Genomic DNA, 13677 nt, shown 5'->3' with positions numbered 1-13677 from the left:
TTTTATAACAAATATAGGTGTATTCCACGGGGAGGTGGATGGTTCAAGGTGCGACAGCCTCAATTGTTCCTGCACTAAGTATAAGGCTGCCTGAACCTTTTCTTGAGGCATAGACCACTAGTTGACCCAGACTGGATCATTAGTTTTCCATGATATTTTATCTGCCTGGAGTGCAGGAGGAGCAGTGGTCTCTAGGAAAAAAGATCTGCTCCCAGACCCTTTTTGTCTCTTTTGGGTACAGAGACAAAGGGATGAACAATCCCTTGTTCACTTTTCCCTAGGCCTTTTCCAGGGAGATACCCTGTTTTTAGCATTAAATTTGTGACAGTCTCATTGGGGCTGTACATTATAACTCCCATTTGAGAAAGTATATCCCTCCCCCATAAATTAACAAGAAGGCCCCCGACTACAAAGGGCAGGACAGTTCCAGTATTATTTTCCTTATCTGACCATGTTAACAATTTTGAACTTTGTAAAGTATCCTGAGTTTGGCCTATCCCCTTTAAATGGATAGCAGTAGGTTCTAAAGGCCAAGCAGTGGGCCAGTGCAATGAAGAAATTACTGTTGCATCTGCCCCAGTATCTAGAAGTCCCTGAAATTGTTTGCCATCTAAAAACACAGTCAACATGGGTCAAGAGTCAGTTAATTTTTGTACCCAATAAACATCCGAGGACCCCGGGGAGGACGGCCCCCGATTTTTTCTAATATGTGGAAATTGTTCAATTAACGGGAGCTGCAGCGTTTGGGCGATGTGCTCTCCTGCTCTCAATGTAAGGGGCCCTCGTGTGGCTGTAACCAGAATTTTTATTTCTCCTTGGTAGTCAGCATCGACCACAGTGGGGGTTACCATGAGTCCCTGAAGGGAACCTGATGCTCGGCCAATAATAAGAAAAAACATATTTTGGGGTGGGGGTCCGAATTCCCCTGTCTCAATAACTAATGTTCCTTCCTTGGGAGTTATAATCCTGGTAGTGGAGGAACACAAGTTCAATCCTGGGCTCCCTGCTGTAGCCCTGCACAAATCCCCGTTGGGGAGACTGGAGGGAATCAGCGATGGATTGTTTGGGGGTGCTATCAGGGGGAGCAGGCCCCGAGCAGGGGCCCCCTGGTAGTTTCCCTGGACCACAGTAAGGGGGCAGCCATTTACATCAGTTTTGGATCTGTAATCTCATGCCCAGTGGCGACCTCTCTTACAATTAGGGCAGAGGCCAGTAGGCATGGCTCCCTGGTGTGGTGGCAGACTTGCCTGGTCTGGTGGACGGGCATTCGCGGGCAAAATGTCCCAGGAGTCCACATCTGAAACACACTCTCTGCTGAGGCTGGCTAGTTCCACCAGCTTTTGGAAAACTGCTCCGATGGCCAGGTTAATAGATTTTGAGACTTGATGTGAAAATGTATCTACCTCACTGCAGAGCTTTATCATTCCTGTGAGGCCTAAGTCTTACCTCACAGGGCAGCCTTGCAAGCAGAATTAGCATTCTCCAAGGCAAGCTGTCTAACTAAAAGCCCTTCATTTTCATGGGAACTGAGAATTCTTTCAGTGGCTTCTTGTAGTCTAGCAACAAATTGGGCATAGGATTCTTGGGAGCCCTGAATAATTTTAGTCAAAGGGGTGGTGGGGGCTCCTGTGGCTGGTATGGCTCTCCAGGCAGCTAAGGCTGCCTGGGCCGTCTGCACAAGCACCCCAGGAGAAAGCCCCAATTGTTTCTTATCAGAGGCGAACGGACCTTTACCACATATTTTATCAGAGGTCCAAGAATAAGTTTCACTGGGGGGGGGGGGGTCTATTAATAGCAGCTTGGGTTTTGGCTCTATCCACAAATTCAGATTTCCAAGTTAAATACTGCCCTCTAGTGAGGACTGACTGTACCACTTTGCTCCATTCATTGGGTGTTAAGTAACCATCTCCTGCCAGTCCCTCCAACATTGATACAGTAAAAGGGGCATTAACCTCATAATTTTTAACAGCCGAATGCAACTCTTTAATATGTTTGATCTTTAATTTCTTTTTTTTTTTTCATTTTTTATTAGGTATTTAGCTCATTTACATTTCCAATGCTATACCAAAAGTCCCCCTTACCCACCCACCCCCACTCCCCTACCCACCCACTCCCCCCCTTTGGCCCTGGTGTTCCCCTGTACCGGGGCACACAAAGTCTGCGTGTCCAATGGGCCTCTCTTTCCAGTGATGGCCGACTAGGCCATCTTTTGATACATATGCAGCTAGAGTCAAGAGCTCAGAGGTACTGGTTAGTTCATAATGTTGTTCCACCTATAGGGTTGAAGATCCCTTTAGCTCCTTGGGTACTTTCTCTAGCTCCTCCATTGGGAGCCCTGTGATCCATCCATTAGCTGACTGTGAGCATCCACTTCTGTGTTTGCTAGGCCCCGGCATAGTCTCACAAGAGACAGCTACATCTGGGTCCTTTCAGTAAAATCTTGCTAGTGTATGCAATGGTGTCAGCATTTGGAAGCTGATTATGGGGTGGATCCCTGGATATGGCAGTCTCTACATGGTCCATCCTTTCATCTCAGCTCCATACTTTGTTTCTGTAACTCCTTCCATGGGTGTTTTGTTCCCACTTCTAAGGAGGGGCATAGTGTCCACACTTCAGTCTTCATTTTTCTTGAGTTTCATGTGTTTAGGAAATTGTATCTTATATCGTGGGTATCCTAGGTTTTGGGCTAGTATCCACTTATCAGTGAGTACATATTGTGTGAGTTCCTTTGTGATTGTGTTACCTCACTCAGGATGATGCTCTCCAGGTCCATCCATTTGGCTAGGAATTTCATAAATTCATTCTTTTTAATAGCTGAGTAGTACTCCATTGTGTAGATGTACCACATTTTCTGTATCCATTCCTCTGTTGAGGGGCATCTGGGTTCTTTCCAGTTTCTGGCTATTATAAATAAGGCTGCTATGAACATAGTGGAGCATGTGTCCTTCTTACCAGTTGGGGCTTCTTCTGGATATATGCCCAGGAGAGGTATTGCTGGATCCTCCGGTAGTACTATGTCCAATTTTCTGAGGAACCGCCAGACTGATTTCCAGAGTGGTTGTACAAGCCTGCAATCCCACCAACAATGGAGGAGTGTTCCTCTTTCTCCACATCCTCGCCAGCATCTGCTGTCACCTGAATTTTTGATCTTAGCCATTCTCACTGGTGTGAGGTGGAATCTCAGGGTTGTTTTGATTTGCATTTCCCTGATGATTAAGGATGTTGAACATTTTTTCAGGTGCTTCTCTGCCATTCGGTATTCCTCAGGTGAGAATTCTTTGTTCAGTTCTGAGCCCCATTTTTTAAGGGGGTTATTTGATTTTCTGAGGTCCACCTTCTTGAGTTCTTTATATATGTTGGATATTAGTCCCCTATCTGATTTAGGATAGGTAAAGATCCTTTCCCAGTCTGTTGGTGGTCTTTTTGTCTTATAGACAGTGTCTTTTGCCTTGCAGAAACTTTGGAGTTTCATTAGGTCCCATTTGTCAATTCTCGATCTTACAGCACAAGCCATTGCTGTTCTGTTCAGGAATTTTTCCCCTGTGCCCATATCTTCAAGGCTTTTCCCCACTTTCTCCTCTATAAGTTTCAGTGTCTCTGGTTTTATGTGAAGTTCCTTGATCCACTTAGATTTGACCTTAGTACAAGGAGATAAGTATGGATCGATTCGCATTCTTCTACATGATAACAACCAGTTGTGCCAGCACCAATTGTTGAAAATGCTGTCTTTCTTCCACTGGATGGTTTTGGCTCCCTTGTCGAAGATCAAGTGACCATAGGTGTGTGGGTTCATTTCTGGGTCTTCAATTCTATTCCATTGGTCCACTTGTCTGTCTCTATACCAGTACCATGCAGTTTTTATCACAATTGCTCTGTAGTAAAGCTTTAGGTCAGGCATGGTGATTCCACCAGAGGTTCTTTTATCCTTGAGAAGAGTTTTTGCTATCCTCGGTTTTTTGTTATTCCAGATGAATTTGCAAATTGCTCCTTCTAATTCGTTGAAGAATTGAGTTGGAATTTTAATGGGGATTGCATTGAATCTGTAGATTGCTTTTGGCAAGATAGCCATTTTTACAATGTTGGTCCTGCCAATCCATGAGCATGGGAGATCTTTCCATCTTCTGAGATCTTCTTTAATTTCTTTCTTCAGGGACTTGAAGTTTTTATCATACAGATCTTTCACTTCCTTCGTTAGAGTCACGCCGAGATATTTTATATTATTTGTGGCTATTGAGAAGGGTGTTGTTTCCCTAATTTCTTTCTCAGCCTGTTTATTCTTTGTGTAGAGAAAGGCCATTGACTTGTTTGAGTTAATTTTATATCCAGCTACTTCACCGAAGCTGTTTATCAGGTTTAGGAGTTCTCTGTTGGAATTTTTAGGGTCACTTATATATACTATCATATCATCTGCAAAAAGTGATATTTTGACTTCCTCTTTTCCAATTTGTATCCCCTTGATCTCCTTTTGTTGTCGAATTGCTCTGGCTAATACTTCAAGTACTATGTTGAAAAGGTAGGAAGAAAGTGGGCAGCCTTGTCTAGTCCCTGATTTTAGTGGGATTGCTTCCAGCTTCTCTCCATTTACTTTGATGTTGGCTACTGGTTTGCTGTAGATTGCTTTTATCATGTTTAGGTATTGGCCTTGAATTCCTGATCTTTCCAGAACTTTTATCATGAATGGGTGTTGGATCTTGTCAAATGCTTTTTCTGCATCTAACGAGATGATCATGTGGTTTTTGTCTTTGAGTTTGTTTATATAATGGATTACATTGATGGATTTTCGTATATTAAACCATCCCTGCATCCCTGGAATAAAACCTACTTGGTCAGGATGGATGATTGCTTTAATGTGTTCTTGGATTCGGTTAGCGAGAATTTTATTAAGGATTTTTGCATCGATGTTCATAAGAGAAATTGGTCTGAAGTTCTCTATCTTTGTTGGATCTTTCTGTGGTTTAGGTATCAGAGTAATAGTGGCTTCATAAAATGAGTTGGGTAGAATACCTTCTACTTCTATCTTGTGAAAAAGTTTGTGCAGAACTGGAGTTAGATCTTCTTTGAAGGTCTGATAGAACTCTGCACTAAACCCGTCTGGTCCTGGGCTTTTTTTGGCTGGGAGACTATTAATAACTGCTTCTATTTCTTTAGGGGATATGGGACTGTTTAGAAGGTCAACTTGATCCTGATTCAACTTTGGTACCTGGTATCTGTCCAGAAATTTGTCCATTTCGTCCAGGTTTTCCAGTTTTGTTGAGTATAGCCTTTTGTAGAAGGATCTGATGGTGTTTTGGATTTCTTCAGGATCTGTTGTTATGTCTCCCTTTTCATTTCTGATTTTGTTAATTAGGATTTTGTCCCTGTGCCCTTTAGTGAGTCTAGCTAAGGGTTTATCTATCTTGTTGATTTTCTCAATGAACCAACTCCTCGTTTGGTTAATTCTTTGAATAGTTCTTCTTGTTTCCACTTGGTTGATTTCACCCCTGAGTTTGATTATTTCCTGCCGTCTACTCCTCTTGGGTGAATTTGCTTCCTTTTTTTCTAGAGCTTTTAGATGTGTTGTCAAGCTGCTAGTATGTGCTCTCTCCCGTTTTTTCTTGAAGGCACTCATAGCTATGAGTTTCCCTCTTAGAAATGCTTTCATTGTGTCCCAAAGGTTTGGGTACGTTGTGGCTTCATTTTCATTAAACTCTAAAAAGTCTTTAATTTCTTTCTTTATTCCTTCCTTGACCAAGGTATCATTGAGAAGAGTGTTGTTCAGTTTCCATGTGAATGTTGGCTTTCTGTTATTTATTTTGTTATTGAAGATCAGCCTTAGTGCATGGTGATCTGATAGGATACATGGGACAATTTCAATATTTTTGAATCTGTTGAGGCCTGATTTGTGACCTATTATGTGGTCAATTTTGGAGAAGGTACCATGAGGTGCTGAGAAGAAGGTATATCCTTTTGTTTTAGGATAAAATGTTCTGTAGATATCTGTCAGATCCATTTGTTTCATCACTTCTGTTAGTTTCAGTGTGTCCCTGTTTAGTTTCTGTTTCCATGATCTGTCCATTGGTGAAAGTGGTGTGTTGAAGTCTCCCACTATTATTGTGTGAGGCGCAATGTGTGCTTTGAGCTTTACTAAAGTTTCTTTAGTGAATGTGGCTGCTCTTGTATTTGGAGCATAGATATTCAGAATTGAGAGTTCCTCTTGGAGGATTTTACCTTTGATGAGAATGAAGTGTCCCTCCTTGTCTTTTTTGATGACTTTGGGTTGGAAGTCAATCTTTTCAGATATTAGGATGGCTACTCCTGCTTGTTTCTTCATACCATTTGCTTGGAAAATTGTTTTCCAGCCTTTCATTCTGAGGTAGTGTCTATCTTTTTCTCTGAGATGAGTTTCCTGTAAGCAGCAAAATGTTGGGTCTTGTTTGTGTAGCCAGTTTGTTAGTCTATGTCTTTTTATTGGCGAGTTGAGACCATTGATGTTAAGAGATATTAAGGAAAAGTAATTGTTGCTTCCTGTTATTTTAGTTGTTAAAGGTGGCATTCTGTTCTTGTGGCTGTCTTCTTTTAGGTTTGTTGAGGGATTACCTTCTTGTTTTTTCTAGGGCGTTGTTCCCGTTCTTGTATTGGTTTTTTTCTGTTATTATCCTTTGAAGGGCTGGATTCGTGGAGAGATAATGCGTGAATTTGGTTTTGTCGTGGAATACTTTGGTTTCTCCCTCTATGATAATTGAGAGTTTGGCTGGGTATAGTAGCCTGGGCTGCAGTTTGTGTTCTCTTAGTGTCTGTATAACATCTGTCCAGGCTCTTCTGGCTTTCATAGTCTCTGGTGAAAAATCTGGTGTAATTCTGATAGGCTTGCCTTTATATGTTACTTGACCTTTTTCCCTTACTGCTTTTAGTATTCTATCTTTATTTAGTGCATTTGATGTTCTGATTATTATGTGTCGGGAGGAATTTCTTTTCTGGTCCAGTCTATTTGGAGTTCTGTAGGCTTCTTGTATGTTCATATGCATCTCATTCTTTAGATTTGGGAAGTTTTCTTCAATAATTTTGTTGAAGATGTTTGCTGGACCTTTGAGTTGAAAATCTTCATTCTCATCCACTCCTATTATCCGTACGTTTGGTCTTCTTATTGTGTCCTGGATTTCCTGGATATTTTGAGTTAGGATCTTTTTGCATTTTCCATTTTCTTTGATTGTTGTGCCGATGTTCTCTATGGAATCTTCTGCACCTGAGATTCTCTCTTCCATCTCTTGTATTCTGTTGCTGATGCTCAAATCTATGGTTCCAGATTTCTTTCCTAGGGTTTCTATCTCTAGTGTTGCCTCGCTTTGAGTTTTCTTTATTGTGTCTACTTCCCTTTTTAGGTCTAGTATGGTTTTGTTCATTTCCATCACCTGTTTGTATGTTTTTTCCTCTTTTTCTGTAAGGACTTCTACCTGTTTGATTGTGTTTTCCTGTTTTTCTTTAAGGACTTGTAACTCTTTAGCAGTGTTCTCCTGTATTTCTTTAAGTGATTTATTAAAGTCCTTCTTGATGTCCTCTACCATCATCATGAGATATGCTTTTAAATCTAGGTCTAGGTTCTCAGGTGTGTTGGGGTTCCCTGGACTGGGCGAAGTGGGTGTGCTGGGTTCTGGTGATGGTGAGTGGTCTTGGTTCCTGTTAGTAAGATTCCTCCGTTTACCTTTCGCCATCTGGTAATCTCTGGAGTTAGTAGTTATAGTTGACTCTGTTTAGAGATTGTTCTTCTGGTGATTCTGTTACCGTCTATCAGCAGACCTGGGAGACAGATTCTCTCCTCTGAGTTTCAGTGCTCAGAGCACTCTCTGCTGGCAAGCTCTCTTACAGGGAAGGTGCGCAGATATCTTGTATTTGGACCTCCTCCTGGCCAAAGAAGAAGGCCCAAAACAGGACCTTTCTCAGACACTGTGTTGCTTTGGCAGTTCCCAGGTGGTACAGACTCTCACCTAAGCAGACTAAATTCCTAAGTTCCTTGGAGTCCCGGGACCAAGATGGCGACCGCTGCTGCTGTGGCTTAGGCCGCCTCCCCAGCCGGGCGGGCACCTGTCCTCCGGTCCGGACGGTGGCTGGCTGTCCCCGGCCCACAAAGGGTGCTGCCTCAGCGCCTCTGTGCTTCCGCCTGTTCCAGAAGCTGTCAGGTTCTCTGGCACCCTCTCACCTGTTCAGACTAATTTCCTAAGTTCGGCGGGTCCCGGACCAAGATGGCGACCGCTGCTGCTGTGGCTTAGGCCGCCTCCCCAGCTCGATCTTTAATTTCTTATAAACAGGCTGTGAAGCCTCATAATCACTTTCATCTTTTATCACCTCTTCTTCCTCGGAGTCAGAGGCTAATTGATCAAATTGTCACCACTTTCCTTTTCCCTCCTTGCCTGTCCTGAGGTGTCTGGCGCTTGTTTATCATAAGCTGGCTCAGGGTCATAACTTATCTGTTTGGAGCGTGCCTGAGTCAGGACTGGGAAGGCCAATTTTTTATGTGCCTTGTCCTTGGCTGAATATTTATGTTTGATTTTCTCCATGGAGACCGGAGGAGAAACCTCCTTTATGACTTTAGGGTGCTCCAACTGTTTCTTGACAATTGGGGCTGCAGAGAGGGCCCCCTGTAAGTTTTGAATTTCTAAGGTGAGGTCTCCTAATTCTTTTTGCAAGCATAAAACCTCTTTTAGACCAGAAATGTGAGCCACCAGAGAGTCCTTTGTGTTAAGCAAATGATGAACAGTCCTCCCTTGTAAGGGAGCGGGAGGCGGCAGGCTGAGGGAGGGATAGAGGTGCAGAGAGGGAAAGGGGGGGGGGGATGTGGATGAGGGTACCTAGGGCCGGATTTTGTTGTTAGAAACACTCGGGAGCCGGGACCATATCTCTCCTCCTCATATTTGGCTGCCCCCTCCTCTAGTTCTGCCTCAGAGGATGGGTCAAGGGGAACATTACAGTCTTTTACGACTTTATGCAAGATTGGATAAATATTCTTTGGTCTAACAATTTTCTCTGATTCATCCAGGAGCCCCTTCAGGCTTTGTAGGGAGAGAGGAGCCAGCAAACTACTTGTAGGATCTGGTATGTTTATGATGACTGAAGAGGAGCTTGAAGGATCCTTTAAGTCCTTTTTAGTTTCACTTTTACTGAATGGTGAGCAAGAAGCCACAGAAAAATCCTCAGTGAGTGCCAGCAGTCTGGCTCCCTCCCCTCCTTGTTCTGTACCTTTTAAGAGGTCTCTAGTAATTCCATAATAACTGAAAAAAGGTTCAGGGATATTTTCACCCTTCTTTATTAAATCATTAATATTTTTGCCAACCTTATTCCATGTAAGTGGATGAATCTCAGGTCCACTCAAAACTAACCATGGACATTTAGTGTCCACAAAGCAGAAAAATTTAATCAAATCTTTTTTCTTGACTCTTATTCCTCTCTCCCTAAGTAAACCCTTTATCTCTTTTATAAAAAATGTTTCCTTTGAAAGTGCTTTCCCCATGGCGAATGTGACGACCTTATAACGTCTAGACTTACCTCAAGACTCCCCACGTTGCATGAGCAATGCGGTCTGGGGAGGTCTCTACCCTGGCTGGCTGTACCTCAATCTTATCTTCATCTGGAGGGTGGTCGTACCTTGAGGCTCCACGTGGGTGCCACCTGACCCGTCAAGCAGGTCCAGTTATTCATGGGTCTCGAGGGGACTGCTCCTAACCAAATGGGAGGTGAGAGAGAAACGGAGGCTAAGCACAGAAAAGACATGGAGTCAATCTGAATCTTGTCAAGGCCTCGTTGTATTCAGCAAAACTTGTAGTTTTTATACAAAGAGATCAAAGGGGAAATAACCCTTATGCAGAAGGGCAGGGGGGAGCAGTGGTAATTTTGCTTGGTGACTACAAGGGGAGGTATGCTATCTAAAAGTACATCTTGTGGTTATGACATCTGCTGTTTGCGTCAGGTCTGGAATCATCTTGTGGTAATTCTCAAAACAGTCCATTGGTGACCTTCATATGGACTTATTCAGCCTGGGGAGGAGGTCCAACTGGAACAGTCCGCTGGTGACCTTTGTCTGGACTTAGTCAGCTTGGGGAGGAGGTCCAGCTTTATGTCTTAAGACTTGCTAGTCATCTTTTTCACTTGGATTATTATAAAGAATTTAGTTTTGGCTCCCAACACTGACTGGTGTGAGATGGAATCTAAGGGTTGTTTTGATTTGCATTTCCCTGATGATTAATGATGTTGAACATTTTTTCAGGTGCTTCTCAGCCATTCAGTATTCTTCCATTGAGAATTCTTTGTTTAGCTCCGTACCCCATTTTTAATAGGTTTATTTGATTTTCTGGAGTCTAGATTCTTGAGTTTTTTGTATATATTGGATATTAGTCCTGTGTTCATATATATATATATATAATGGGAGAGAACTTGATGCCACATAAATATTACTTTTGGATTAATAAGCTTAGGAAGAAAAATTTCAAATTGCTACAACCTCAATGTTACATATAAAATATTACATGATATAGTAAATGTTGTATGACATTCAGTGCGTTGCAGGGTAACACAAAATAATAATGTTCCTGAAACTGTTAAGTAATGCTAGTTATCAGAGGAATATTTATAGCCATATCTTTTAATGTCCTACATATCAATCTACAAGTCATTATACATATGATGTATACATGCACACACATATTGTATAATATTTATGTATTGCCTCAGGTTCCCTCCTCCATGTGTAGTGTGACATGTACTGCTGGATTCAGGAAAATTCATCAGAAACAAACAGCAGACTGCTGCTTTGACTGTGTTCAGTGCCCAGAAAATGAGGTTTCCAATGAAACAGGTACATGCTTGCATGCAGAAGAAAAATTGCTGAATTTGAATGCCTCCTCTTTCCACACTAGAAATATGATATGGCCTAGATAGAAACTGAACAACTAAAAGGTCCATGTTTGAAAACTTGATTAGTAATGTCTACTTCTTTTCGACCCAGCAAATAACTTGCAATATTTTCTACAAACAATGCATTTCATTCACAACATGAAGGTTACTAATTTTATTAAATGGAACATACTTAGGGGAACATGCCTGTGTAACTATTTTTAAACAAATATTTGGGCATAATCTATGTATATATTTATTCTTCTTTGATTCTTTGTACAAAGAAACTTGATTACATGATCAGTCCACAATCTTTTCCTCCATCACCCAACTTAGTCCCTGTCAAAGACCAGATGCTCAGTGTCACAGTTGTTGTTTAATGAAATATATTTTAAGAGCTTAGATAACTTAAAGGATTAATGATTTCCTGTCAAAGAATTAGAACAAGGGTGAAGACTTCAAGAATGCAACAAGAGATGGGAGAGTGCTTATTATCAATCAAAGCCTACCTGAGGAAAGATGGATGAATGTGAATATCCATAACCTTCATACCAAACATTTCAGAATATGTAGTTAGGAAGAAAGAGATCTTACCATAATGAGAGGGACATGCATAGGCCTATGAGGCAAACAGCTTCAAGAATGAAAATATTCCTTTGTGTAAATATTTGCATGAGGAAATGTATGTTCAGGTGCCTATGTGTAGATACAGACAAGGACACAACTCTCAAAGAAAACAAAGTACATAGTGTATTTCATCAACTGGCATCAGTAACTATGTCTGCACACTACACTTGTCTGTGAGTAGTGAATTTATGGTTTGAGGAATTAAATAATCTGAGATTATACATATTAATATTCATCACCTTTTCATTGTTTATGTTTAATAAATAATTTTAGCTGTTCCATTCCCTATGTTTTTGTTTTGTCCCATCACAAAGCATAGGTTTATAGAGACCATTCTTGAGTTAGTGGTCCCTACAATAGTAAGTAATGGAATGGATTCTCAACACCAAATTATTTATTGATATATGATCTGAATAATACAAAGGCACAATTATTAACTACATATTTATGGTATCTTATAAGGGTCTATTGTTGTTTTCCAGCAGATATGGAACAGTGTGTGAGGTGTCCAGATGATAAGTATGCCAACGTAGAGAAAACTCACTGCCTCCAAAGAGTTGTGTCATTCCTGGCTTATGAAGATCCATTGGGGATGGCTCTAGGATGCATGGCCCTGTCCTTCTCTGCCCTCACAGTTCTAATACTAGTCACTTTTGTGAAGTACAAGGATACACCTATTGTGAAGGCCAATAACCGCATTCTCAGCTATATCCTGCTCATCTCTCTAGTCTTCTGTTTTCTCTGCTCATTGCTCTTCATTGGACATCCCAACCAGGCCACCTGCATCCTGCAGCAGATCACATTTGGAGTATTTTTCACAGTGGCTATTTCTACAGTGTTGGCTAAAACAATAACTGTAGTCTTGGCTTTCAAGCTCACTACTCCAGGGAGAAGGATGAGAGGGATGTTGGCATCAGGGGCACCTAACTTGGCCATTCCCATTTGTACCCTAATCCAACTAGTTCTCTCTGGAATCTGGTTGGTAAAATCTCCTCCCTTTATTGACAGAGATACACAATCTGAACATGGAAAGACCATCATTATTTGCAACAAAGGCTCAGTCATTGCCTTCCACTTTGTTCTGGGATACTTGGGCTCCTTGGCTCTGGGGAGCTTCACTGTGGCTTTCTTGGCTAGGAACCTTCCTGACAGATTCAATGAAGCCAAATTCCTAACCTTCAGCATGCTGGTGTTCTGCAGTGTCTGGATCACCTTCCTCCCTGTCTACCACAGCACCAGGGGAACGGTCATGGTTGTTGTGGAGGTGTTCTCCATCTTGGCTTCTAGTGCAGGCTTGCTAGGGTGCATCTTTCTCCCAAAATGTTGTGTTATCTTAGACTAGATTCAAATTTTCTGCAGAAGTACAAAAATAAAATGCTTTCTTGAATCTTTAGTAATTTTAAAATGGTAGATGGTACTCATCATATGTTTTTGCTTTGTCTTAACAAAAGTACTACTAAATCATACAAAAATCTTAAGGAGTATACAAAGTTAGTACTTACAATGTATGGTAGCACAGCACTGCCTAATGGAATGCCAATTACTAAGTTTTAGTGGAAAATGGTCTCATTCATGTGTACATAACCTAAACATTGAGAATACAGAATCTTAGTTGATAAATGGCTACCATCACTTTAACCTGTAGGTATGTGTGTAATCCATGTTCCTAATTAATGTTTAATATAAGGTGACCCTACTGCTGTGACAGTGCCATCTCTGGGCAAATTGTTCTGGGAGTTATAAGAAAGAGGACTGTAGAGAGCATGGACATGAAGCCAGTAATCAGCATTATTCCATGTTCTCTCATTGAATGTCTGCATCCAAGTTCTTGTCTTGACTTCATTCAGTTAACTGTGACCAAGGTACATAGGGAAATAGGACTTTTCTCATATGGTTCTTTTGACCATAGTATTTTGTTACAGCTACAGTATCTATGACATCAGCAAAATGTTAAAGTGCTTTGGTTGGGATTTGGAGAATCATAGATTACTGATGCAATAGAAGGCACTGATTTGAAAAAGAAACAAGATTGAATATTAGGAGAGTGTGGAGCATAGTTACAGTGTTGCATATTGTTGATGGCCCTCTCAGAGGCCTGAGATTTTGTAATAGCTTCATAAGGTACTATGAAAATATTCAGAATATCAGGTAAAATAGTAAGAAGAGTACAATCTGTGGGATTCAGATTGT

The 13677-nt window shown here is 41.4% G+C and overlaps 1 protein-coding gene across 4 annotated transcripts in view; it reads left to right on the top strand.

Moving 5' to 3' along the window:
• Vmn2r13 (vomeronasal 2, receptor 13) overlaps nucleotides 1-12829 on the top strand; it is a 36040-nt gene extending 23211 nt beyond the window's left edge. Inside the window, exons 5-6 of one of the 4 annotated variants that reach the window (XM_017320857.1) lie at nucleotides 10692-10822; nucleotides 11973-12829. In XM_017320857.1, coding sequence (XP_017176346.1) covers nucleotides 10692-10822; nucleotides 11973-12829 — 988 coding nt within the window. Of the gene's footprint in view, nucleotides 1-10691; nucleotides 10823-11969 lie in introns of all 4 variants that reach the window. The other 3 variants (XM_017320858.1, NM_001104624.1, XM_017320859.1) reach the window with 3 other exon arrangements.
• The last annotated feature ends 848 nt before the right edge of the window (nucleotides 12830-13677 follow it).

Source organism: Mus musculus, chromosome 5 (genome assembly GCF_000001635.26).
Source record: "Mus musculus strain C57BL/6J chromosome 5, GRCm38.p6 C57BL/6J".
Lineage (NCBI taxonomy): Eukaryota > Metazoa > Chordata > Mammalia > Rodentia > Muridae > Mus > Mus musculus.
This window is presented reverse-complemented; position numbering and strand designations above follow the sequence as displayed.